At 39.1% G+C, this 27118-nt stretch overlaps 2 protein-coding genes and 2 long non-coding RNA genes across 5 annotated transcripts in view; 2 read left to right on the top strand and 2 right to left on the bottom strand.

Moving 5' to 3' along the window:
- Positions 1–27118, bottom strand: part of LOC309354932 (vomeronasal type-2 receptor 26-like) — a 40372-nt gene that overhangs the window by 1679 nt on the left and 11575 nt on the right. The window contains exons 2-4 of the mRNA XM_081885238.1: positions 15938–16229; positions 2949–3833; positions 1661–1888 (exon numbers count right to left, since the gene is read on the bottom strand). Of these exons, the coding sequence (XP_081741364.1) occupies positions 1661–1888; positions 2949–3833; positions 15938–16099 (1275 nt within the window). The 5' untranslated portion in view covers positions 16100–16229. The remainder of the gene's footprint in view (positions 1–1660; positions 1889–2948; positions 3834–15937; positions 16230–27118) is intronic.
- On the top strand, positions 5704–26434 carry LOC309354970. Its single transcript, XR_014162394.1, has 5 exons — positions 5704–5726; positions 18024–18129; positions 19015–19268; positions 20506–21056; positions 26358–26434. It is a non-coding gene; the product is annotated as an uncharacterized lncRNA (long non-coding RNA).
- Positions 9841–11797, bottom strand: LOC309354957 (vomeronasal type-2 receptor 26-like). Of its 2 annotated transcripts, none has more exons than XM_081885274.1 (2): positions 11347–11797; positions 9841–10759 (listed from the first exon to the last, which is right to left on the bottom strand). In XM_081885274.1, the coding sequence occupies exon 2, from the start codon at positions 10755–10757 to the stop codon at positions 9858–9860; it is 900 nt and encodes a 299-aa protein (XP_081741400.1). In that variant the 5' UTR covers positions 10758–10759; positions 11347–11797; the 3' UTR covers positions 9841–9857. The 2 variants fall into 2 exon arrangements, with proteins under 2 accessions (XP_081741400.1, XP_081741399.1); XM_081885273.1 differs by lacking the exon at positions 11347–11797 and adding an exon at positions 11165–11329 and having other exon boundaries at positions 9841–11058.
- On the top strand, positions 9945–14716 carry LOC309354973. Its single transcript, XR_014162397.1, has 3 exons — positions 9945–10016; positions 12036–12129; positions 14597–14716. It is a non-coding gene; the product is annotated as an uncharacterized lncRNA (long non-coding RNA).

The following is a 27118-nucleotide window of genomic DNA, read 5'->3' on the forward strand; positions in this document are numbered from 1 at the left end:
ACTTAATCTAACACCAGGGGGTCTATCAGCAAAAGGAGGACCAATAACATGAAACATATGATCCGTATGTGCACAGGTGGCGCATGGAATAGGATAAAAAGCAGTTGTTAAGCATCATACGAGCCCAATAAGATTCGGATAAACATAGTTGGCATAGCTAAACATACAACTTTATTAGAATTCAATAAACTGGGTATGCCAGGTGATGGAACCACAGCTGTTTCCTTCAGGAATGTCACTTGGTGTCCTTATGATGCAAATCAAGGCTTTGGGAATTGGAGGTACTATAGTATAAGGGTTCTGCTCCTACCTGCAGGGTTGTTACTAGAAAGTAATACTAGGAGGGTATTGCTCAGTTCCATGGCTTTTGGGCTGTGTTGGCCCACGAGGTTTCAGGTTCTGACATCTTTGTGTTTCAACATTTATATGGAAGAGGGTCTATTTTCTAGGAATCTGGAGAAGAGTGTCACTGAGGAGAAGCAGTGAAGGTGATGCTATCTGAAGTTTTTGTTGGACAAGATGGTGGCTGAATCCTTATAAGTCAAAAGTGCTTTGGGTGAGTGGTTTCTCTGTGTCAGATTTATGTGTAGGATCCCTTCTGGGAGGGATTGGAGTCACTGTGAAATAAGATGTTTGTATTCTGGAAGTACTTTGAGATTCCAGCTCATTACTAGGGTCTCAAGGGGCTTCTGTGGCTGAGGGCTGCTTATGCGCATCTTAGGGTTATACACTAGCTACAGCTATGCCTAGATGTCTACCTGCTGCACATAGCATCATACATTTTATTTGAATTATAAGATGTTGATTTTTTTGAGTCAAAATGAGAGTACCCCTGAACATTTTTTTTAAAGAGAAAAAGCACTGCCTAGATATATACCTGCTGTACATAGCTTCATTCAAAATCCAGAAGATTATAATGTTCATTCTAAGCCCAAGCGATGCTGTAACAAGCTTAGTATCCTATCTGTAACAAGCTTACTATTCTATGTTTAGGGAAGCTTTTAATGTTTGATGGATTATTGTATTTTAATATTTTGTTGGAAGCCACCCAGAGTGGCTGGGGAAACCCAGCAGGATGGGTGGGATATACGGTAAATAAATTTATCATCATGATCATGATCATCATCATCATATTCCACTAACTGGAGATCTGCCTCTAGGACTTCACAAACAAGAATGGCTGACAACTCTCTCTGATAGTCACTGGTCATCTTTAATATGAGATGTCTTCTGTGCATGCTGCTCTTTTTGTATTGCGGTTCATCTGTTTATTTAGTGATAGACGTACAGTATTCCTTAAAGTATATTGCTTTCTCTTTGGTGGCTTACAAATATGCAATAAATAAAAAAGGAATATTCATACCATATAGAATATAATATAACACACCAAACAGAATGCAGTCAACATAAGCTGGGCAACAAATAGGATCTCTTAAACTAATGTGCAAGCATGTTCCTACAAGGAAAGCTAATTGTTTAAACAGAGATTATCTCCATTAAAATACTATCCATCTACATATGAATGTCTTCTTCTTAAAGCCCACTTTTCTGTCCCAGTAAACTTCACATTTAATCAGGTGCTAAGTAAAAAAAAGACGTCTTGCATCATATTTTATGGGATAACCATGAATGCTGATATTAGATAAATTTATTTCCTCACCTGAGTCAAGCCCCTGTGCCATTCAATCTGTCCATCATTAATGGTGAGCTCTTTCCCTGGAGGGGCCTGAGGATCCAGCCTTCCCACTTTGACCCTGATGTAGGATCTATTTGGGAAAGTGATCAAATTGGTAATATCATAACCAGCTGCTAATTCTCCATGTTCATTTAATGTAATTTCATCACCAACAGAGTTGTTGAATGAGATCTTCTGTAGGAATGAGTGGAGCTAGGTGGAAAGAGAATCAAAAGGTCTATAAAGTATTAAAACATTCTGATTAAAATTGTTGAATAGCTTTCCTAGATGCATTCAAGATCTTTATAATTAGGGGTTATAAAGTTGTAATTCAACATATAGTTTATGACAGTGTAGAATTGGCAAAACCATTCTTGTTTTCTGCAAATGAAGGAATTTATACCACACACACCACATATGGAGGAAAAGTTACATGCTGTCATGTTTAAAGACTTCATTTATGCCCCTTTTCCATTTCACTTTTTCATCAGTATTGTATGATGATATATTCTTGAATAACTGGGACCAATCAGCACATATGAAAATCTTTGCAGTTGCTTCTCCATGCAAATTTCTCATGTCTAAGAGGAAGATGTTCTAAGGATCATATCTGGAGTGGACATGAGAATGGAAGATTTTTAAAAAGTTAACGGTATGACAAAACCTCCCAATGATTTATGTTCTGCTTAAGGAGCATTGATTGCAACTCAGTAGGAATCTTCTTTTAGAATTGAAGAGGCCATTCAAAAGTCTCCATAAAAGAAATCAGGTAGGATATGTTGAAGGAAATTCTTTGTAAACAGGCATTTCTTTCACTTCCTGCTAAATCAAATGACAGACACATCTTCCCAGCAAATAAATTTAAACAATTGTGCCTCACCTAAGCAAACTTGCTTGGGATATCTGTTATGACCCACCCCATGGTGACTACGCACCCCTAAGCTACAAAAAGTGTCTAATTAAATGCCATTTGAAATATTGGAAAACACTACTTCCAATTCCTTCTCAGCTGCTGTTATTTAGCATCTATTCAGTCTTCAGGTAGCTGCTAGTCTGGTGCTTATAAAAGTCTCTCATCCAGAGTTGGTTTAGTATCATTTTAAGAATTATGCTAATTTCCATCTTTGATATTGTATCAATTAAAGTTTATTTCTGTAACTGAATATTTTTCATTTTTTTTTTTGTAACTAAATACCAACTCACATAAAGTTTCAAGGCAGGGCACAATAGTGAACACTTTGCAAACCAAACTCTTTGTAACAGCAAATACTACCTTCCAAGGCTCTATATTCTGAGGAGATCGGCTGCCTGCAGCTTCCATTCTTCTGTGGTTGGATCCAGCCAAGTGCCTATGTAAGGCATGTGCCAAAGCAGAGACAGCATTATAGATACTGTAGCTGTGGCTGGTCATGCTCATTTCAAAAAATGATGCAGGAAGGCTCTCCAGCATTTCCTCTCCAGAACAAGGCTTAGCTTTCTTTGTTGACTTAGTAGAGTCTGTAAGTGAACAACCAAATGTTTGTTCCCAGAAACCTGAGATAAAATCATCTCCCACTTCCCAGGAAGGATTTACATGTTGCAGAAAATCTCGGAAGTCACGAACTTCCTTGGAATGAATTGCAAAAGAGATAGCACCATGGAACATTTGAATATTAACATCAATAACTTTCTGAAGTTCATATAAAATGAAATCAATCTGAGCTGTGGTTATCCATACTTTTTCTTCAGGTAAGTTCTTTTTGGACTGAGAAAATATGAACTTAGATAACTTCATTAACGTTAGAGTAGTTGACAACCATGTAATAGATGCACTGTCTCCATATACAACAACTGCATTTGCTTTGCTTGTTATGAAAGCTGGGGACAAAATCCTTGTATCACGGACCATCTCAAGTATGTTACCAGTGTAATGCACATGGTATTCAATTCTTTCTGTGAATGCTGAACAGATCCCATTCTTGAAAAGCATTGGTTCAATGGTATTCAAGAAATGCTCTCCAGCTTCATTCGCTGGAGTGATGAGCCCAACCCATTTCCATCCAAAATGCAAAAGCAACTGGATAATTCCTTGATACTGAAGAGCTTCTTCAGGAGCCATGTGGTAAAAGGAAGGGAACTTAATTTGATTTGTGACTGCTTCAAATGAACCATATGAAATCTGAAAAAGGAAAAAGAGAACCATTAGAAAAGGATGGAAGAATTAAAAGCAAACCTCTTTATTCCACACATCCCAAATTTAAAGATTTTTTTGGGGAAATATCCACCTCCACTTTCATAAAAAATACACAAGCAATCTTGCTCAATTTCCCATTTCATATGGAGAGCAATTCTAGATAACATGTCCTGATCTTACATGATCCACTGATAATATATTCCAAGGATATTATATGATCCCATCTGCATATCCCATTTATCAACCTGGCACTTTTGAATCAATCTTCCCTTACACCCATTAAGCACACATGCTTTGTAATCTTGTCCCTCTTATGCACATTGTTGGAGACTCCATGCTATAACATCAACAAACCCATACATTTCAGTCCCTTTCACTTGTCCCTGTTATACCACTCTAAATTTATGAATCCATAGATTCCTATTGGAAAGAGAGCTGAAGAGTGAATTCTAGTGTGAAATCTCAATTTTCTCTTACCCATAATGTTCCTACCTGTGGAATTTTGTAAAGGCCCAAGATGTCTGCCATGCACAAGGTGACATCAGAGCTCAGTCCCCCAATGACTCCTATTACACTTTCCTGGTAGCCACATTTGTAGTTGGGGACAAAGGTATGTGAGTTAAACAGCAGATCCAGAGTGGTGCGGTAGGTCATCTTAGAGTTATGGTAGTTGTCATAGATGTGGAACCCAAGAGTGACATTGGGCAAGACCTTGGTATTCTCATTGATCTCATCAATCGCAAACACCAGGGCAAGGATGTGCTGGAAGAACTTTGATAACACGCTGTGAATAAAGTGGCATTATTGCGTGGGGAAAGTAAATAGTGCACAAAATCTGAGAGATACAGCTTTCAGACTGTTAGGATATATAATGACTATATTCAACGGCAGCAAAGTTAGTAATTAATTAAGTCTTATTGGAAAGATAGGTCTTGTTTTGTTCCTTTTTTTTTGTTCCTTTAGAATGTTTGGATTGCTCTTTAGTCCAAATCTGCTTTTTTTAATTCATCAGAATTAAAAAGGGTCAGAAATTTTCTTGATTTTCACTTCATCTTCCACATTTCTGAAAATATTGTTCCTTCTCTCTATACAGTTTCATCTAGAAATATGTACTGTGCCATATGAATATGCTACGGTTTTTGTAATTATTGCTATATCCGTTTGGCAGCAGCTTTCTCTGTAAATAAAAACTTGTATTAAATGATAATAAAGCTGATGACAGCTGCCATTTTCAATGCAAATTATCAGGTTTTCGAGAGAATAAAGATACAGCAATGGAGAGTTACACATATTGTACTGTAAATTTCTGTATGAAACAGATCAAACACATGTCAGGGAACATTAGCAGACCAACCACATGGGAATGGCGGTGGCAAAGAGTGCTTACTTCTCTGCCACTATTGCACTGACAAACAGAAATATGGAAGAGCTTTTATGAGTAGTCTTTTTATGAGTATCTGTCATCTGGCCAAGTTAGCATTTCTCTGACATCAGCCTACTGTAACAATTTAGGGTGGCACTTTGGGGACAATATCACTCAGAGTCAGACAGTGTTTCATATCACAGTAGAGCAAGTCAAATGATATCTAGTGCACTCTCTGCTCCACCTTCTCCTCAGAAATGTGGGGTGTTGGCATCCAAAATGCATATGTAAAGGGTTAATTTCAAGAGCTGTAGAACTCTGTGATGTCATTCACTTTGTGGCAGTTATGACAGTTATGGCACTTAATTGAACAGTCTTAACAGTGAGAGCGGCAGCTATGAACTGTTGTGCTGCTTTCTGCCTCAGAGTTAGCTAAGTCTGTCACAGTTTTATCTAAGTTTTAGCTATTTAAGTCTCAGCTACATGCTTTGTCTGTATTTAATCTGCAACTGCAAGTATACTGAGTAAAGGTTATTGGCTCTTTAAACTTTAAAAGAGAAAGTTTTGCATAGTTTTTATAGGAGACAAAAGAGAACTCATTAAAAGATCAAACGACCCAGGGCTGACTTTTGCACACTCTGCAAATGTGAATTAGAGTCTTGTATTATGCTTTTATATATGTTGAAAGCCATCCAGAATGGCAACCCAATGAGTTGGGTGGGAAATAAATAGTGAAATTCTTATTATTATTGAATAGGGCGTCCCTATTTTCATCGGAGAAATGTGGAAGGGAATGAGTCACTGAATCCTTGAAAGAATGCTAATAGAAGAACAACTGGTGATTTAGCAAGGGTTAGTAAGAAAGATCTTGAACATGTGTAAACACGTCTGCACTAGTCAAAGTTCATATGGGAGACTGGAAATCACACAGGGAATTTCTTCCTTTAAATAGCCACTTCATTTATGAATAACTGACTAACTAAGACCAACATTATAGTTCATTTTGTTTTATCTTAGCAGCCAGTCGTTAGGCAAGTTCAAGGCATTTTCTATTACCTCTTGGGGGAGCAGATTGCATGGTTTAACTATGCAGTTTGTGAATAAGTAGGTTATTTTGCTTGTCTCAAATTTTTCCACATTTAGAAGAAGAAGAGAAGAGTTTGGATTTGATATCCCACTTTATCACTACCCGAAGGAGTCTCAAAGCGGCTAACATTCTCCTTTCCCTTCCTCCCCCACAACAAACACTCTGTGAGGTGAGTGGGGCTGAGAGACTTCAGAGAAGTGTGACTGGCCCAAGGTCACCCAGCAGCTGCATGTGGAGGAGCGGAGACGCGAACCCGGTTCACCAGATTATGAATCTACCACTCTTAACCACTACACCACACTGGCTCTGATTTAGCTTCATTGGATTTCCCCAAGTTCTAGTATTAGGAAAGAGGAGAAAAACTTTTCTCTATCCACTTTTACCATACCATACATAATCTGGTACACCTATATAATGTCACCTTTTGCTCACCTTTCTAAGAACTGAAATGTTATAACCTTTTCTCATAGGCGAGTTGCTGTATCCCATGCTTTGTATGTACAGATGTTTCTCATACATTTTATCAAATCTTCAAATAATTACAGGCTGTCAAATCAATGGAGTTCTAAAACTATTCATTCAAAGTGTGTTTCAGTCAAATATAAAAATGTAAAGAATGAGAAAAATAACATTAAAGACTATTTACTTACTGTGGGTTGTCAATCAAGGCTTCAGAGGGGTGTTTATTGAATAAAACATTGGGGAAGACGTAGCGGATATGAGATGCTATGCCACCAATGACAGGGTCACCTGGCTCATGCCACTCATGTGGAATAGGTACAGGGCTGGCTGTGGTAAAATTAGCACTATGCACTTGGCACACCATGTTGGGGAAGAGCAGGAGAAGCAGCAGCAGCAAGGTTCTACACATGGACTCTTCTTGGCCTCTCTACAATATCATTATTATCATCAGCAGCCTGATTTGAACAGCATCGATTTGGAGGCAGCAGACTCTGCCAGTTCAGTGCTTAAAGGGACATGCATGCATCTTATCATTAAACACTGTTACAAAGACCTGCCTTGAATGGTAAATAAGATGAAGTCATTTGAAATTTTGCTGATATAATCACAGTGCCTGGCCTCTCTCTCCTGCATTATCCTAACTCGCTATGGAACACTGGGGTATTATAAACATTTCAGGCTTGCTTGTTGATTCTCCCCCTGACCCCACATTCTGTTTTATGGAGCATTGGCAAGGTGAATTAATTACTGCAATTTAAATAATTACAGGGGATACAATCACTTCTTGCAATTTTTTTTATGACTCCACATTGCATCATCATTAGCAGAGCTGCCAAGTAAATATATTTATCACCTCATGGAATTATTGGTTAGGAAGAACAAGGTTTTTCTTGCTTGTTTTGTGTGTGTATGCAACCATGTAATGGAGAAGAGCGAAAATGAGGTGTTGTTAGATACTGCTCTGGGTGCTTTCGTGGGTATCTTGTCAGCAAATCTTCAGTGGAAGCAACATGATAACTTTCTATTTTGGTGAGCAGCAAGTTCTCACCAAGAAACAATGGTTTCCGGGTAACTAGGTCAACTGTATGAATGCAATGGAGGAGGCAAACTGGATAATATGTGGGGGGAAATTGTAATTTTCTGTTCCTTGGCATGAGGAAAACTTTGTATTAGATTGGTTTGTAAGATGGAATGTTATTGGTATGTATCTTTATCAGTCGAGGAAGTGAAGCCTCACCCATTTGCCATTTCATACCGAGGCCCCTTTGATCCTTTGTTCTCTCAATGACTTGTCAGCCAGGCTATCACTTCATGGGAAATTAGCTTGTCTGAATTATCTTGCTGATTCAGGGGATTAGAGATGTCTAGTACACAGTTTAGCGTCCCAAACCCTAATTAAATTTTGATACTTGCTGGGTCCAGAGATTACAATGGTCTGTCAACCGCAAGCTCTATATTGCTTCATAAAAATAAATAATAGGTTTAATCATCTCTACTCCTCATTCATATCAGCTGACTATTAAGAACAGTTATTGCATTCTGTTGAGGTTTCTTTTTCCAACTCAAAGTTTTAGTTTCTTCAGTTGAACTTTGGATCTGCATTTGAACTTCTGTCGCACTTGATCAGAACAGCCTCTTAAAAGAACAGGCAACCATTTTGCAACCCGGAAATAAAATATTATTTATTTCATAGATAAAATGTTCACAATCTGATCATAAAACTGCCTCAATTTCATTTGGCCACACTGTCCTAATTTATTTAAATATGTTGATGTTTTGAAGTAGAACACAAAGAACATGTTTGAAGCCACAAAGTCTTCTGTTTCTATCTTTCTTTGTATTGGATGCTACTTGTGGAGGATTGAATGACACAGCCTCCGATGACGTTAAATCAAAGTCAATTTAGATTTTAGTGAAGTTGCCTGTCAGTGTGAAGGCCAGATATATCATTCAGAACTGCAATAACTGCAGGCATAGAATTCCTGTTCCTGGATCCTGGGTCCAGCACATCCTTATGCCCACACAGCTGCAGCAGTTGCTCTAGTCAGTGGTTGGATAGGCAAACTCTGCATCGATCACAATCTTCTTGGGAGCAGAGCTGGCCCAAGACATTTTGGTGCCTGAAGTAAGCCACAAAATGGCCCCATCCTCTCCAGGGAAGAAGGAATGAATGAAGATCTCTATCAGGAACAAGTGGGGAATAAAGATCTACATTGGGATCTGCTGCCCCTGTGGATCTTGCTGCCAGAGGTGGTTGCCTCAACTTGTCTCATGGAAGGGCCAGCCCTGCTTGGGAATCATGCAACACGCTGTTATCCTCTATCCCTTTATTTTCCCCTTGTGGTGTAGGAACCTATTACTATGAGTTTGAATGCATGAGGATATTACTTTAAATGCACCCATAGTTCTATATATTCTGCACCATACTAATCAATCTATTATTAAAAGATCATTTATTCTTTTGTAATAAACCAACTCTGTGGGGAACAGTCTAATTTGTGAGAGCTCATTTCTGGGCATGAGATAATTTGGGTCAATTCTCAGAGCTGTGTCCAGCTGACTGTAGTAAAAGTTCTCACAAGGGAGTTTGTTTTAGGGGTTAGGTAGGTTGCACACAGACATGGGGATTCCAATTTACACTTTTAGGACCTCATGTTCGTACACTGATACCAACAACATAATTGAAACTACAAACATCTCTGTTGATTACATATTTCTCTCTATCAGCTGCTCTCTATTGTTGAATTCAGGCTTTTCCAAAATAATGAAACTTTTTAAATTTAGTTTTTTTAAATTCATATATCACTTAGTCAAAAAATATACTATAATACATATATTATCTCTGCTTCTCATTCATATCAGCTATCTAATCAGAATAGCTATAGAATAATGTTGATGTTTCTCTTTCTCTTTTGGAGTTTCAGTTTCTTCAGTTGAAGCTCATGTTTGCCTCATTTGGTCAGAATGGGCTCCAAAAATAACATGCAACCATTTTGCAGTCCAGAAAAAAAGACAAAATTGCTGAAATTGTTTCATTTATTCTCATGTTTTGTTGTTTCAAAGAAAAACACCATGGGACCTCAAATTCTAATATTATTTATATCTTTCTTTGTATTAAATGCTCTCTGGTGTTGAACTCAGGCCTCACAAGAATAATGTAGCATTTGGGGAAAAAGATGCAAGCCAGTAATCCAGCACTAGAAGCCAAGATGGAGAAGATCTCCACAGCCACCATGTATTTTCCCCTGGTGCTCAGGTAGGTTGGAATGAAGGAGATCCAAACACTGCAGAAGACCAGCATGCTGAAGGTGATGAACTTTGCTTCATTGAAGCTGTCCGGCAATTTCCTGGCTAAGAAGGCTACAGCGAAGCTGAAAATGGCCAGAAAGCCCATGTAGCCCAAAACACAATAGAACATGAGGACTGACCCTTCATTACATAAGAATATAATTTCTTCACTCATTGATTTCATGTCCAAATCTGGGAAAGGAGGAAAAGTTATCAGCCAAAGACCACAAAGTCCTACTTGAATTTTAGAGCAGGAGAGGACAATGGAATAAGCCAGTTTTTTGCCTACCCACTTCCTGATTGTGGATCCTGGCTTGGTAGCCATGAATGCCAAGACCACTGATATGGTTTTGGCCAAGATACTGGAGAGGGCCACAGAGAAGACAGTGCCAAAACCTGTTTGTCGGAGTGGGCAGGTTGCCGCCTTAGGTGTTCCAATGAACATCAAGGAGCAGAGGAAACACAAGAGGAGGGACACAAGGAGAATGTAAGTGAGGCTTCTGTTGTTGGCTTTGACGATGGCAGTGTCCCGGTGTTTAATGAAGATGCCCAAAACTAGAGCTGTGATCAGAGACAACAGTAGTGCCGAGAAAGTTGAAATGATGGCCAAAGTTTCATCAAAGCCAAGAAAGTTTGGTATCTTAGGAATGCAATTATCCTGGTCTTTGTTTGGATACTTATTTGCTGGGCAACTGATACATGTTTCCATGTCTGAAAAGACAAATGGTTAGGAGAATTTGAAACTATGAAGAAAATTCTTAAGAATTTTTGTCATCAGGAGTTCACCTAGCTAATCTTCTTTACCAGGGTAGCTTTCAAAACTTCTAGCCCAAAGACTTTTGTCTGAGATATTTCAAAATTAATCTCAAATCTATATCAAATCTGGAATTTCTACATAGAAGACATCTCTATGTGTTAGTGGTCCTCCTCCTCTTTCTTAGAATCACAAGCTGTTATAGTGAAATGAGAGCATTATCACAGCTAAAATCTTCTGAACTGAGAGAGGTCCACTCAATAAGAGATTCACTCTATCTCCAAACTGCCTCCTTCTTAGAGAAGTGACCACCACTTCTATTCCATTGTAATTTAGTAGAATTTCCATGTAAAATGTATTACCTCCCTTTCTAAAAATATTTTCTTCAGGATGTTTTAAAGATTATATTGCAAACAATGAGGACAATACAGACATCAAAATTTTAATCCTTTCAGCTCCATACTTTTAGTGACAACAAAAATTTAAGGACTTAAGAGTTGGCTAAATAAATGGTGTATTTTGGTCTTAGCATGACATTTCTCACCCTTTTCACTTGAGTATGTTCCGCTGGGACACGGATCACAATCATAGCAACAAAATTTACTTGTCTCCTTTTTTTTCTTCCCGTAACCAGGACGGCAGTTGTAATTACATACTGACAGGGGTGGCACCTATCCAAATATATAAGAATAATTTATTTTTTAAGAAAATGTCTGGGGGGACTTAATCTAACACCAGGGGGTCTATCAGCAAAAGGAGGACCGATAACATGAAACATATGATCCGTATGTGCACAGGTGGCACATGGAATAGGATAAAAAGCAGTTGTTAAGCATCATACGAGCCCAATAAGATTCGGGTAAACATAGTTGGCATAGCTATACATACAACTTTATTAGAATTCAATAGACTGGGTATGCCAGTTGATGGAACCACAGCTGTTTCCTTCAGGAATGTCATTTGGTGTCCTTATGATGCAACTAAAGGATGTGGGAATTGGAGGTACTGTAGTATAATGATTCTGCTCCTACCTGCAGTGTTGTTACCTGTAAGTAATACTAGGAGGGTATTGCTTAGTTGCATGTCTTTGGGGCTGTGCTGGCCCACAAGGTTTCCGGTTCAGTCATCTTTATGATTCAACATTTATATGGAATAGCAGCTATCTTCTAGGAATCTGGAGGACAGTGTCACAAGTATACTGATGACCTGCATCTCTGTCTCGGCTTTCCGTAGGAATTAGGAGAACCAGTGAAGGTGTTGAACTGCTGTCTGAAGGTTGTGTTGGACAGGATGGTGGCTGAATCCTTATAAGTCCAAAGTTCTTTGGGTGAGTGTTTTCTGTGTCTCAGAATTATGTGAAGGATCTCTTCTGGGAGGGATGGCACTAAATCTGAAGGAAGAAGTTTATAGGTTGGAACTACTTTGAGATTCCAACTCATCACTAGGGTCTCAAGTGGCTTTTGTGGTTGGCTCTTTATGACCAGGTTAGGTTTTTGCACTAGGTGCAGGTATGCCTAGCATCATACAAAATCCAGGATATTATAATGTTCATTTTAAGCCCAGGCAATGCTGCAACAATCATAGGATTCTATCAGATTCCACAAACTGGAGATCTGCCTCTGGGACTTCACATAAAAGAATGGCTGACAACAGTATCTGATAGCCATTGGTCCTTCTCAATGTGAGATGTCTTCTGAGCATGTTGCTCTTTTTCGTATTGTGGCTCATATGTTTGTTTAGTGTTAGACCTTACAGTATTCCTTAAAATATATTGCTTACTGCTTGTTGGCTTACCAATATACAATAAATAGAAAGACAATATCCCTATATTATTCAATATAATATCTAATTCAAAGCAAAGTGCAATCAACCTCAGCTGGGCAACAAGTAAGCTCTTTTAAACTAACCTGCAAGCATGTTCCCACAAGTTAAGCTATTTGTTCAAATAGAGATTCTCTCCATTAAAATAGTATCCATCTAGATATGAATTTCCTCTTCTTCAATACTACTTTTCTCTCCCAGCAAACTTCACATTTAATCAGTGCTAAGTGACAAAAATGCCTCCTTGTTTTCATTGCGTTCCATTTTATGGGATAGCCATGAATTTGACAGACTGTGCAGTTAATTCCTTACCTGAGTCAAGTCCCTGTGCCATTCAATCTGTCCATCATTAATGGTCAGCTCTTTCCCTGGAGGGGCCTGAGGATCCAGCCTTCCCACTTTGACCCTCATGTAGGATCTATTTGGGAAAGTGATCAAATTTGTAATATCAAAACCAGCTGCTAATTCTCCACGGTCATTTAATGTAATTTCTTCACCAACAGAGTTGTTGAATGAGATCTTCTGTAGGAATGAGTGGAGCTAGGTGGAAAGAGAATCAAAAGGTCTATAAAGTATTAAAACATTCTGATTAAAATTGTTGAATAGCTTTCCTAGATGCATTCAAGATCTTTATAATTAGGGCTTATAAAGTTTTAATTCGACGTATAATTTATGACAGTGTAGAATTGGCTGAATCATTCTTGTTTTCTGCAAATGAAGGCATTTATACCACACACACCACACATGGAGGAAAAATTACATGCTGTCATGTTTAAAGACTTCATTTATGCCCCCTTTCCATTTCACTTTTTAATCAGTATTGTGTGATGATATTGAGAAGCTGCAGTTTGTTATGCTAGGATGCGCCTCCTACCCTATGTTATTTTTTTAAAAAAGGTATATTTGAACCTTAAAGATACTTTTTCAATACTGATCATTTGAATAATTAGTTATATTTTGTGCAATGCCAAACGACTCTGCTGCCTCATTTCACCAATCTCTCCCTTCTCCTCTGCAAATCAATAGTTGATTTTTCTGATGCTTTTGCTGGTGTTGGCAGTGCAGAGAAGGTTTTTCAAAGTTTGTATGGGTGAGTCAGAAAGTTCTTAAGAAATTCAAAGCTGGAAAGCCTATATTTTTTCTATTCTTTGTTAACATCACAAGGTGGCCAAGTGGAAAATGTGCTTGATTTTAATTTTCTTTTTGGTTTATGGCATCCCTATACTATTATGGCATCCTATAAAAAAAGGCACACCTTCCTAGCAAATATATTTAACCAATTACCCTGCACCTAACCAAACATGGTATGAATTTCTATTACTACCCACCCCATTTTTACTATGCACCCCAAAGCTACAAAAATTGTCTAATTAAATGCCAATTGACATATTGGAAAATACTACTTCCAACTCATTCTCAGCTGCTGTTATTTAGCAGCTATTCTGTCTTCAGGTAGCTGCTAGTCTGGTGCTTATGAAAGTCCCTCATCCAGTATTGGTTCTGTATTGTTTTAAGAAATATGCTAATTCCCATTTTTGATATTGTATCTATTATACTTAAATTTTATTTCTGTAACTGAATATTTTGCATTCTCTTCTTTGTAAGTAAATACCAACTCACATAAAATATCAAGGGAGTGCACGAACACTTTGCAAAACAAACTCTTTGTAACAGCAAACACTACCTTCCAAGGCGCTATATTCTGAGGAGATCGTCTGCCTGCAGCCTCCATTCTTCTGCGGTTGGATCCAACCAAGTGCCTATGTAAGGCATGTGCCAAAGCAGAGACAGCATTATAGATACTGTAGCTGTGGCTGGTCATGCTCATTTCAAAAAATGGCGCAGGAAGGCTCTCCAGCATTTCCTCTCCAGTACAAGGCTTGGCTTTGTCTGATGACTTAGCAGAGTCTGTAACTGAACAACCAAATGTTTGTTCCCAGAAACCTGAGATAAAACCATCTCCCACTTCCCAGGAAGGATTTACATGTTGCAGAAAGTCTCGGAAGTCACGAACTTCCTTGGAATGAATTGCAAAAGAGATAGCACCATGGAACATTTGAATATTAACACCAATAGCTTTCTGAAGAACATATATTATGAAATCAATTTGAGCTGTGGTTATCCATACTTTTCCTTCAGGTAAGTTCTTTTTGGAAAGTATCAACTGAGTTAACTTCATTATATTTAGAGCAGTGGACAACCATATAATAGATGCACTTTGTCCATATACAACAACTGCATTTGCTTTGCTTGTTATGAAAGCTGGGGACAAAATCCTTGAGTCACCCACTATATTAAATGAGTTACTAGTGATATGAACATGTTGTTTAACTCTTTCTGTGAATGCTGAACAGATCCCATTTTTGAAAAACATTGGTTCAATGGTATTCAAGAAACGTTCTCCAGCTTCATTAGCTGGAGTGATGAGCCCAACCCATTTCCATCCAAAATGCAGAAGCAGCTGGATAATTCCCTTGTACTGAAGATCTTCATTAGGAGCCATGTGGTAAAAGGAAGGGAACTTAATTTGATCATTTGTGGATGTTTCAAATGCACCATATGAAATCTGAAAAAGGAAAAAGAGAACCATTCCAAAGGGATGGAAGAATTCAAAGGAAACCTATTTATCTCACATATTCCAAATTTACTGATATTTTGGAAAATACCCACCTCCCCTTATATAAAAAAATACAGACACAATTTTGCTCAATTTCTCATTTCTTATGGAGAGCATTCTAGTTAGCATGTCCTGGGCTTAAATGAAAATATTATATGATTACAGTGGTACCTCGGGTTAAGAACTTAATTCATTCCGGAGGTCTGTTCTTAACCTGAAACTGTTCTTAACCTGAGGTACCACTTTAGCTAATGGGACCTCCTGTTGCCACTGTGCTGCCATCGCACGATTTCTGTTCTCATTCTGAAGCAAAGTTCTTAACCCAAGGTACTATTTGGGGGTTAGTGGAGCCTGTAACCTGAAGTGTCTGTAACCTGAAGTGTCTGTAACCCGAAGTACCACTGTATATGATTCCATTTGGATACCCCATTTACCAACATGGCACTTTTTAACCAATCTTCCCTTACCTGCATTAAGCACACATCCTTAGTAACCTTGTTCCTGTCATGCACATTGTTTGAGACCCCCATGCTATAACAATGCTATAACAACAACAAACCCATACATTTCAGTCCCTTTCAGTTGTCCCTGTTATGCCACTCCATATTTATGAATCAATAGACTCCTACTGAAAAGAGAGCTGAAGAGTGAATTACGGTGCAAAATCTCAATTTTCACTTATACAGAATGTTCCTACCTGTGGAATTTTGTAAAGACCCAAGATGTCTGCCATGCACAAAGTGACCTCAGAGCTCAGTCCGCCAATGACTCCTACTATATTTTCCTGGTAGCCACATTTGTAGTTGGGGACAAAGGTATGTGAGTTAAACAGCAGATCCAGAGTGGTGCGGTAGGTCATCTTAGAGTTATGGTAGCTGTCATAGATATGGAACCCAAGAGTGACATTGGGCAAGACCTTGGGATTCTCATTGATCTCATCAATCGCAAACACCAGGGCAAGGATGTGCTGGTAGAATTTTGATAACACCCTGGGAATAAAGTGGCATTATTCCATGGGAAAATAAAATAGTGCACAAAATCTAGATCTGAGAGATACAGATTTCAGACTTTTGGGATATAGAAAACTATAAGGAGTATATGTTTTCTGCAAAGACCTTTCTGAACAGGGGGGAAGCAATCAATTAATAATGATACATGACATGAAATAATAGTTTTGCCTAGTGAAATTTATAGGTTCATTTTGTTGTATTTTAGCAGCCAGTCCTTATGCAAATTCAGGGCATTCTCCATTACCTCTTGGGGGAGCAAATTCCACAGTTTAACTATTCAGTAGGTTCTTTTGCTTGTTTTTTTCCACATTTAGCTTCATGGGATTTCCCCATGTTCAAGAATTATGAGAGAGGAGAAAAAAAATTCACCACACCATTCATAATCTGGTGCACCTATATAATGTCACCTCTTGCTCACCTTTCTCTGAACTAAAAAGTCCCAAATGTTGTAACCTTTTCTCATAGGCGAGTTGATCTGATCACTTTCTTCCTGCTTTTTCTGAACCATTTCAAGATGTACAATAAATCTTTTTAGATATGGTGAGCAGAAATGTATGCAATATTCCATAATTGGTATAATAGCATTATGATTTGGGTAGTTTTGTTTTTAGTTCCTTTAGGCTTAAGTGAAGATTCCTAGCATGGAATTTGTCATTTCCACAATTTCTATACACCAGGTCAGCATTTTCAATGAGCTATTCATTACTGTCCCAATATCTCATTTGTGGTCAATCAGCAGTTGAAATGTCATAGATTTGTAAGTGAAATTAAGGCTTTTTTTGCCCAAAGGTACATCACTTCACACATTGGATTGCATTTTTCATTTTACTGCCCATATATCCCATTTCAAAAGATCCGTTTGGACCTCTTCACAATCTATTTCTGTTTTAAACACCCTGAAAAATTTGGTTGCATCAGTAAACTTGCCACCCCCCCTTCTCCTTCTCTTACTCAATTTTCTCTTTGCAGAATTGGATCACTAAATCTTAAGGATTCCTAATATCCAAGTGAGAGTTTAGACGTGGCTTGTATGTGCAGAAGTTTCTCATACAGTCTACCAAATCTTTCAAATTAATGCAGTTAATTAATTAATATGGTTTATTAATACAATGCTAAAACTACTCATTCAAAACAAAGTATATTTCAGTCACATATAAAAATGTAAAGAATTAATAAAATCCTATTAAGGACTATTTACTTACAGTGGGTTGTTAATCAAGGCTTCAGAGGGGTGTATATTAAATAAAACATTGGGGAAGACGTAGCGGATATGAGATGCAATCCCACCAATGACAGGGTCACCCGGCTCATACCACTCATGTGGAATAGGTACAGGATTAGTTGTGGTAAAATGAGCACTATGCACTTGGCACACCATGTTGGGGGAGAGCAGGAGAAGCAGCAGCAGCAAGGTTCTACACATGGACTCTTCTTGGCCTCTCTACAATATCATCATTATCATCAGCCTGATTTGAACAGGATGGATTTGGAGGCAGCAGACTCTGCCAGTTCAGTGCTTAAAGGGACATGCATGCATCTTATCATTAAACACTGTTGCAAAGACCTGCCTTGAATGGTAAATAAGATGAAATGATTTGAAAATTTTCCTATACAATCACAGAGCCTGGCTTCTCTCTTCTGCATTATTCTGTCTATGGAACACTGGGAGACTATAAACATTTCAGACTTTTTTGCTGATTCTTCCCTACCCCACATGTTGCCTTCTGGAGCATTGGCAAGGTGACCTAATTATTGTAATTTTAATAATTGCAGGGGAGACAATCACTTCTTGCCATTTTTAAGGACTCCATGGTGCATCATCCTTAGCAGAACTGTCAAGTAAACATTTGTTGCCTTAGGCAATTCTCAATTAGGAAGAGTAAGATTTTACTAGTTTGCCAGGTAAATCATTCAGATCAGATGCCAGCCTTGCAAATTGGCGCAGGGTTAGCAGCATAGTGTGAGGAGCCAAAGTCACAGCTCCTCTTAAAATATGCACCTGGGTCCATCATTCTTTAATTGAACATATGACCTCCTGTGAATCCTCACAAACCCAAAATTATATATGGTAAAATGAGAAAGGAGAAAGCAGTGACTCTACAATCCAAAACAGAAAAGCAAAACTGATGAAAAAGGGCTGATATCCAATTGCATCCATTTATAAATGGGGCAAACTTCCATGAGTGGAGAAGAGAAAAAGAGCTGTTACACAGTGGTACCACATATGGTTCATGCGCAGAGGGTCTGACACTCAATACATAACATCTCCAGGTATCGCTGGAAGAGACCCCAGTCTGAAACCTTCTAAAGCTGATGTCCATTATTGTAGACAATATGGTAGTAGTAGTGAATTGGTTCAGTATAATCTAGCTTCCAATGTTCCTATGTTCGCTTCCTTCTCCTCCCTCTGCAGCTTCCCATAGGAGGGTACCCATGGTGTGCAGGAGAAGCAGAGCAAGGAGAAACAAGGTGTGAGGGGAGAGAGACTTTCTGCTGGCTATCAGGCAATGGTTTCCCACCTGCCTTTCCCCACTCTTCAGCCTTAGGAGCCTTTCACAGACCATGACTTTAGGAACAGCAGAAGCAGGCTTTGAGTCATCCTAGTTTCATTCCTTCACACAGCCCCTATTCATTAACACCTCTATTATGAGGGGTCATGGTTGACCTACATTTTGTGTTTGTAACTGGATAAGAAATTGGCCTAACCTGCAGTGTATCCTGGGTAATCACCTCCTTTGCCTATTTTTTTCCCAATCCCCTCTAGGAAGTTGCTGTGCGACAAGGGCCATAATAATTAAATGACTGAAAATGCTGAATTGCAGTGATGGCGATAATGAAATAAATTAGCAATGGAAACACCACTGAATGCAGATTTCAGAACTTGACTTTGTCCGAATCTCTGGAGAGAGTATTCTTCAGTAAAATATAGATAGCTGAATGTGGGATGAGTAGAGCAATAGCTGGTCGTGTTGGGTGTGCTGACTAGCCAGGAAACAAGATGTACAAAACTTCCTTAAGGTAGGAATTCCATTCAGGAGAAATCTCTCTAAGAAAACCTTCCTTTACTGCAATCTGTCATGTACAAAAGAATCACATCTTAGTGCCACCTATGCATCAGCAGCCCACTTCATTATATCACTTATACACACCCTCTTCTGGTACTCTTAACGTAGGCCCAGCAACCTTCTACAGATCTTCCTGCTACTCTCTGAGCAACATTTGTGCTACACTGGATAGTGTACCTAGGGGCTTGGTAGGGATTCAGTTGCCTGTCCGTGTGAAGCCCAGATATGTCATTAAGAACTATAATAGCTTCAGGCATAGAATTTCTGGTCCTGGGTCCATCAAATAGACCTATGCCATGCAGCAGTGGCTTCAGTGAGTGTTTTGATTGTTACTATCTTCTTGGGAGCAGATCTGGCCCAAGATCTTTTGGCACCTGATGTAAGCCACAAAAGGACACCCCCATCCTCTCCAGGGAAGAAGGAGTTAGTAAATATCTACAATAGGAACAAGTGGGGAATAAAGATCTACATTGGGATCTGCTGTCTCTGTAAATCTTGCTGCCAGAGGTGGTCACCTCCCTTTGCCTCATGGGAGGGCCAGCCCTACTTGGGAATCATACAACACACTGTTATGCTGTATCCATATATCTTCCCCGTGTATTGTAGGAAGTTATTACTATGAGTCTGAATGTGTGAGGATATTATTTTAAAAGTACCCATGGTTCTATATGTTCTACACCAGGCTTGTCCACCTTTCAAGATACTGAGATCTACTCCCACTATAAAAAAACTGGCAGTGATCTACCAAAGTTGTTCAGCCTCTTTTAGGAAGTCAAAGTTGTGGAGCTTTTGTTTTAGGAAATCAAAGTTCAAAGTTATTGTTGATCTTTTGAGTGGGGGGGCAGCGATCTACCATGATCTACCACAGGCACCTCACAATCTACCAGTAGATCGTGATCTACCTTTTGGACATCACTGTTCTACACTATGCTAATCAATCTATTGTTAAAAGATAAACCAACTCCGTTGGGAACAGTCCAGTTTGTGAGAGCTCATTTTTGGGAACAAGGTAATTTGGGCCTATTGTTGATTTCAGGCCACACTAATATAACATAGCTTTTTTATTTAGCTTCTTAAATAATTAATATATCAATAGTAAAAAATAATAATACTCTAATACTTATCCTCTACTCTTCTTTCATATTAGCTGTTTAATCAGAATAGCTGTAATGTTTCTCATTCTATTTAAGAATTTCATTGTCTTCAGTTGAAGCTCGGAAGCTCATGTAAATTTTTGCCTCATTTGGTCTGAATGGCCTCTTAAAATAACATGCAAAACTTTTGCAGCTGAGAAACAAAGCACAAAATAGATGAAATGGTTTCATTTGGTCACATTGTCCTCATTCATTCACATTTTTGCTGAAATAGATTTATTTGGTCAGAAAGTCCTAATCAGGGCTTTTTCCCAGCCGGAACTCATTTCACCGTAACTCATTTTTGACATCTCTCAGGTGGGTGCCATTGCCATTCTAAGAGAATGAGTGAGATGTTCATTGTGAGTTCCAGCACTTATTTTTCTATTTTTTTATGTTTCAGTGTTGAAAACTAAGAACAATCATGGAAGCACAAATTCTTATATTATTTATATCTTTCTTTGTATTAAATGCTCTCTGGTGTTCAGGTCAGGCCTCACTACAATAATGTAGCATTTGGGGGAAAAGATGCAAGCCAGTAATCCAGCACTAGAAGCCAAGATGGAGAAGATCTCCACAGCCACCATGTATTTTCCTCTAGTGCTCAGGTAGGTTGGAATAAAAGAGATCCAAACACTGCAAAAGACCAGCATGCTGAAGGTGATGAACTTGGCTTCGTTGAAACTGTCAGGCAACTTCCTGGCTAGGAAAGCCACAGTGAAGCTGATAATGGCTAGGAAGCCCATGTAGCTTAAAACACAGTAGAACATGAGGACTGACCCTTCATTACATAACAATATAATTTCTTCACTCATTGACTTCATGTCCAAATCTGGAAAAGGGGGAAAAGTCGCCAACCAAAGACCGCAGAGCCCCACTTGAACAGTGGAGCCAGAGAGGACAATGGAATAAGCCAGTTTTTTGCCTATCCACTTCCTGATTGTGGATCCTGGCTTGGTAGCCATGAATGCCAAAACCACTGATATGGTTTTGGCCAAGATACTGGAGAGGGCCACAGAGAAGACAATGCCAAAACCTGTTTGTCGGAGTGGGCAGGTTGCTGCCTTAGGTGTTCCAATGAACATCAAGGAGCAGAGGAAACACAAGAGGAGGGACACAAGGAGAATGTAAGTGAGGCTTCTGTTGTTGGCTTTGACGATGGCAGTGTCCCGGTGCTTAATGAAGATGCCAAACACTAGAGCTGTGATCAGAGAAAACAGTAGTGTCGAGGAAGTTGAAATGATGGCCAAAGTTTCATCAAAGCCCAGAAAGTTTGGTATTTTAGGAATGCAATTATCCTGGTCTTGGTTAGGATACTTATTTGCTGGGCAACTGATACATGTTTCCATGTCTGAAAAGACAAAATGAAATTACGAAGAAAATTCTTTAAAAAAATTGTCGTCAGGAGTTCACCTTGTTTAATTTTCTTTAGCAGGGTAGCTTTAAAACCTCTAGCCCAAATATGGAATTTCTACACAGAGGACATCTCTGTGTTTTAGTGTTCCTCCTCCTCTTTTTTTAGAAATCTATGTAAAATGCAGTATGTTTTTTTCTAAAAACATTTTCTTTAGGATGTTTTAAAGATTAAGCAATTATCTGACTTTTAGAAGACATCTGAAGGCAGCCCTGTTTAGGGAGGTTTTTAATGTTTGAAGTTTTATTTTGCTTTTAGTCCTCTGTTGAGAGCCTCCAGGAGTGGCTAGGGAAACCAAGCCAGATGGTGGGGTATAAATAATAAAATTATTATTATTATTTATTATATTGTAAACAACAATAATAACAATATAGAAATCCATTACTTAACCCTCCCCACAGCAGAATTTTAATGACAACAAAATTTTAAGGATCTCAGAATTTGCTAAATAAATTGTGCAGTTTAGTCTATCTTAACATGACATTTCTCACCCTTTTCATTTGAGTACATCCCGCTGGGACATGGATCACAATCATAGCAACAAAATTTACTTGTTTCCTTTTTTTTCTTCCCGTAACCAGGGTGGCAGTTGTCATTACATACTGAAAGGGGTGGCACCTATCCAAAATATTGGAAGAATTTAGTTTTTTAAAAAATGTTTTGGAAATTTAATCTTATACCAGGGGATGTATAAGCAATAGGAGGACCAATAATGCGAAACATATGGTCCGTATTTGCACAGGTGGCACATACAATGGGATAAAAAGCAGCCACATAGCATCAAGTGAAGGCGCTGCACTGCTGTCTGAAGGTTGTGTTGTACAGGATGGTGGCTGAATCCTTATGCATCCAAAGTTCTTTGGTTGAGTGGTTTCTGTCTCTCAGAAGGGATTGGACTCACTGTGAAGGAATACGTTTGTATTTTGGAAGTACTTTGCGATTTCAACTCATCACCAGGGTCTCAAGTGGCTTCTGTGATTGGGGGCTGCTTATGCCCATCTTAGGTTTATCTACCAGCTGTAGCTATGCCTAGCATCATGCAAACTCCAGAAGATTATAATGTTCATTTTAAGCCCAAGCAATGGTGTAACAAGATTAGCATTGTATCAGAGTCCACTAACTGGAGATCTCCCTCTGGGACTTTACACAAAAGAATGGCTGACAACAGTATCTGATAGCCATTGGTCCTTAATGTGAGATGTCTTCTGTGCATGTTGCTCTTTTTCTTATTGTGGCTCATATGTTTATTTAGTGTTAGGCCTTACAGTATTCCTTAAAGGACATTGCTTACTCCCTGGTGGCTTACAAATAAACAATATTAGCAATTTCCCTATCCTATACAATATAATATCACATACAAAGCAAATTGTGATTAACATCAACTGGGCAACAAATAGGATCTCTTAAACTAACATGCTAGCATGTTCCCACAAGTAAAGCCAATCGTTCAAACATAGATTCTCTTCATTAAAATACTATCCATCTATAACCATGAATGTTGGCACTTGAGCAATTTATTTCCTCACCTGAGTCAAGTCCCTGTGCCACTTAATCTGTCCATCATTAATGGTGAGCTCTTTCCCTGGAGGGGCCTGAGGATCCAGCCTTCCCACTTTGACCCTGATGTAGGATCTATTTGGGAAAGTGATCAAATTTGTAATATCATAACCAGCTGCTAATTCTCCACGTTCATTTAATGTAATTTCTTCACCAACAGAGTTGTTGAATGAGATCTTCTGTAGGAATGCATGGAGCTAGATGGAAAGAGAATCAAAAGGTCTATAAAGTATTATAACGTTCTGATTAAGATTGTTGAATAGCTTTTCTAGATGCATTCAAGATCTTTATAATTAGGGGTTATAAAGTTTTAATTCAAAGTATAGTTTATGGCAGTGTAGAATTGGTAGAACCATTCTTGTTTTCTGCAAATGAAGGAATTTATACCACACACACCACATATGGAGCAAAATTTACATGCTGTCATTTCAAAATACTTTGTTTATCCCCCCTTTCCATTTCACTTTTTAATCAGTATTGTGTGATGATATGTTTTGCATAATTGAGACTGGTCCGGGACATATTAGAATCTTTGCAATTGCTTCTCCTTGCCAATATCTCACTTCTAAGAGGAAGATGGACTAAGGATCATATTTGGAGTGGACATGACAACTGAGGGGTTTTAAAAAGTTAATGTTATGACAAAACCTCCCAATGATTTATGTTCTGCTTAAGGAGCATAGCCTGCAACTCAGTAGGCATCTTCTTTTAGATTTGAGGAGGCCATTCAAAAGTCTCCATTACAGAAATCAGGTAGGATATGTTGAAGGAAATTCTTTGTAAGCAGGTATTTTTGTCAGTTCCTGGCGGCTGAAGGATGGATGGCGGCTAATGGATTGAGGTTGAATCCAGACAAGACAGAAGTACTGTTTTGCGGGGACAGGGGGCAGGCTGGTGTGGAGGACTCCCTGGTCCTGAATAGGTTAACTGTGCCCCTGAAGGACCAGGTGCGCAGCCTGGGAGTCATTTTGGACTCACAGCTGTCCATGGAGGCGCAGGTCAATTCTGTATCCAGGGCAGCTGTCTACCAGCTCCACCTGGTACGCAGGCTGAGAGCCTATCTGCCCGCGGACTGTCTCACCAGAGTGGTGCATGCTCTAGTTATCTCCCGCTTGGACTACTGCAATGCGCTCTATGTGGGGCTACCTTTGAAGGTGACCCAGAAACTACAACTAATCCAGAATGCGGCAGCTAGACTGGTGACTGGGGGCGGCTGCCGAGACCACATAACACTGGTCTTGAAAGACCTACATTGGCTTCCAGTATGTTTCCGAGCACAATTCAAAGTGTTGGTGTTGACCTTTAAAGCCCTAAACGGCCTTGGTCCAGTATACCTGAAGGAGCGTCTCCACCCCCATCGTTCTGCCCGGACGCTGAGGTCCAGCACCGAGGGCCTTCTGGTGGTTCCCTCATTGCGAGAAGCAAAGCTACAGGGAACCAGGCAGAGGGCCTTCTCGGTAGTGGCACCCGCCCTGTGGAACGCCCTCCCATCAGATGTCAAAGAGATAAATAACTACTTGACATTCAGAAGACATCTTAAGGCAGCCTTGTTCAGGGAAGTTTTTAATGTATGACATATTAGTGTATTTTTGGTCTGTGTGGAAGCCGCCCAGAGTGGCTGGGGAAACCCAGCCAGATGGGCGGGGTACAAATAATAAATTATTATTTTTATTATTATTCCTGCTGAATCAAATGGCTGCTGTCTCATTTTAGGCACACCATTGCTATTCTAACTTTTCGCTTGTGCATATCAAAAAGTGGATAAAAGAACTTTGTTCAGAAGAATCCATTGGAAGTGTTAAGTCTGGTGATAAATTTTTAAATTGAGCATGAAAAGCATCTCTTTACTGATCTGTATTACATGACATTTTAGAAGCAATTTTTCAGAGGTTTTGAACAATCTCTCTGGATGACAATAATTAAACCCACTATTCTTGAGACTCTTGAGAGTCCCATGAACTGCAAGAAGATCAAACCTCTCCATTCTTAAGGAATTCAGCCCTGAGTGCTCACTAGAAGGACAGATCGTGAAGCTGAGGCTCCAATACTTTGGCCACCTCATGAGAAGAGAAGACTCCCTGGAAAAGTCCCTGATGTTGGGAAAGATGGAGGGCACAAGGAGAAGGGGACGACAGAGGATGAGATGGTTGGACAGTGTTCTCAAAGCTACCAGCATGAGTTTGACCAAACTGCAGAAGGCAGTGGAAGACAGGAGTGCCTGGCATGCTCTGGTCCATGCAGTCACAAAGAGTCGGACACTACTAAACGACTAAACAACAACAACAACCGAGTTTATTGAGAAGCTGCAGTTTGTTATTCTAGGATGCGCCTCCTACCCTATATTACTTTTTTAAAAAAGGTATATTGGGAACTTAGAGATACTTTTTCAATATTGACAGTTTGAATAATTAGTTATATCTAATTAGTTATATCTCATTCACCAATGGCTTCCTTCTTTGCAAATTAAGAGTTGATTTTTCTGATGCTGTTGCTGGTGTTAGCAGCACAGAGAAGGTTTTTCAAAGTTCGTATGGGTGAGTCAGAAAGTTCTTAAGAAACTCAAAGAGGGAAGGGAATTGCCTATATTATTTCTTATCCTTACTTAACATCACAAGGTGGCCAAGTGGAGAATGTGTTTGATTTTAATTTGCTTTCTCTTTTTAGCTTATGGCATCCCTATACTTTGCTAGACCAGTGCATACAATCAAAAGGTAGGAAAAGGAAAAAGAAGACAGGCACACCTTCCTAGCAAATATATTTAAACAATTAGGCCACACCTAACCAAATTTGGTTCGGATTTCTGTTACTACCCACCCCATGGTTACGATGCACCACAAAGCTATAAAAATTGTTTAATTAAATGTCATTTGAAATTTTGGAAAACACTACTTCCAGGACACAATAGAGAACACCTTCTAAACCAAACATTTTTTGACAGCAAACACTACCTTCCAAGGCTCTATATTCTGAGGAGATTGTCTGCCTGCAGCCTCCATTCTTCTGTGGTTGGATGCACCCAAGTGCCTATGTAAGGCATGTGCCAAAGCAGAGACAGCATTATAGATACTGTAGCTGTGGCTGGTCATGCGCATTTCAAAAAATGACGCAGGAAGGCTCTCCAGCATTTCCTCTCCAGTACAGTGCTTAGCTTTGTATGTTGACTTAGCAGAGTCTGCAAATGAACAATCGAATGCTTGTTCCCAGAAACCTGTGATAAAGCCATTTCCCTCTTCCCAGGAAGGATTTACATTCTGCAGAAAGTATCGGAAGTCATGAATTTCCTTGGAATGAATTGCAAAGGAGATAGCACCATGGAACATTTGTATATTAACATCAATCAGTTTCTGAAGAACGTATACTATGAAATCAATTTGAGCTGTGGTAATCCATACTTTTCCTTCAGGTAAGTTCTTTTTGAACTGGGAAAGTATGAACTCAGTTAACTTCATTATAGTTAGAGCAGTTGACAACCATATAATAGATGCACTTTCTCCATATACAACAACTGCATTTGCTTTGCTTCTGATGAAAGTTGGGGACAAAATCTTTGTATCATCCACCATATGAAGTATGTTATCTTTGAAACGCACATGGTGTTCAACTCTTTCTGTGAATGCTGAACAGATCCCATTTTTGAAAAACATTGGTTCAATGGTATTCAAGAAACGTTCTCCAGCTTCATTAGCTGGAGTGATGAGC

Source organism: Podarcis melisellensis (assembly GCF_964234715.1).
Source record: "Podarcis melisellensis genome assembly, chromosome: 13".
NCBI classification, from domain to species: domain Eukaryota; kingdom Metazoa; phylum Chordata; class Lepidosauria; order Squamata; family Lacertidae; genus Podarcis; species Podarcis melisellensis.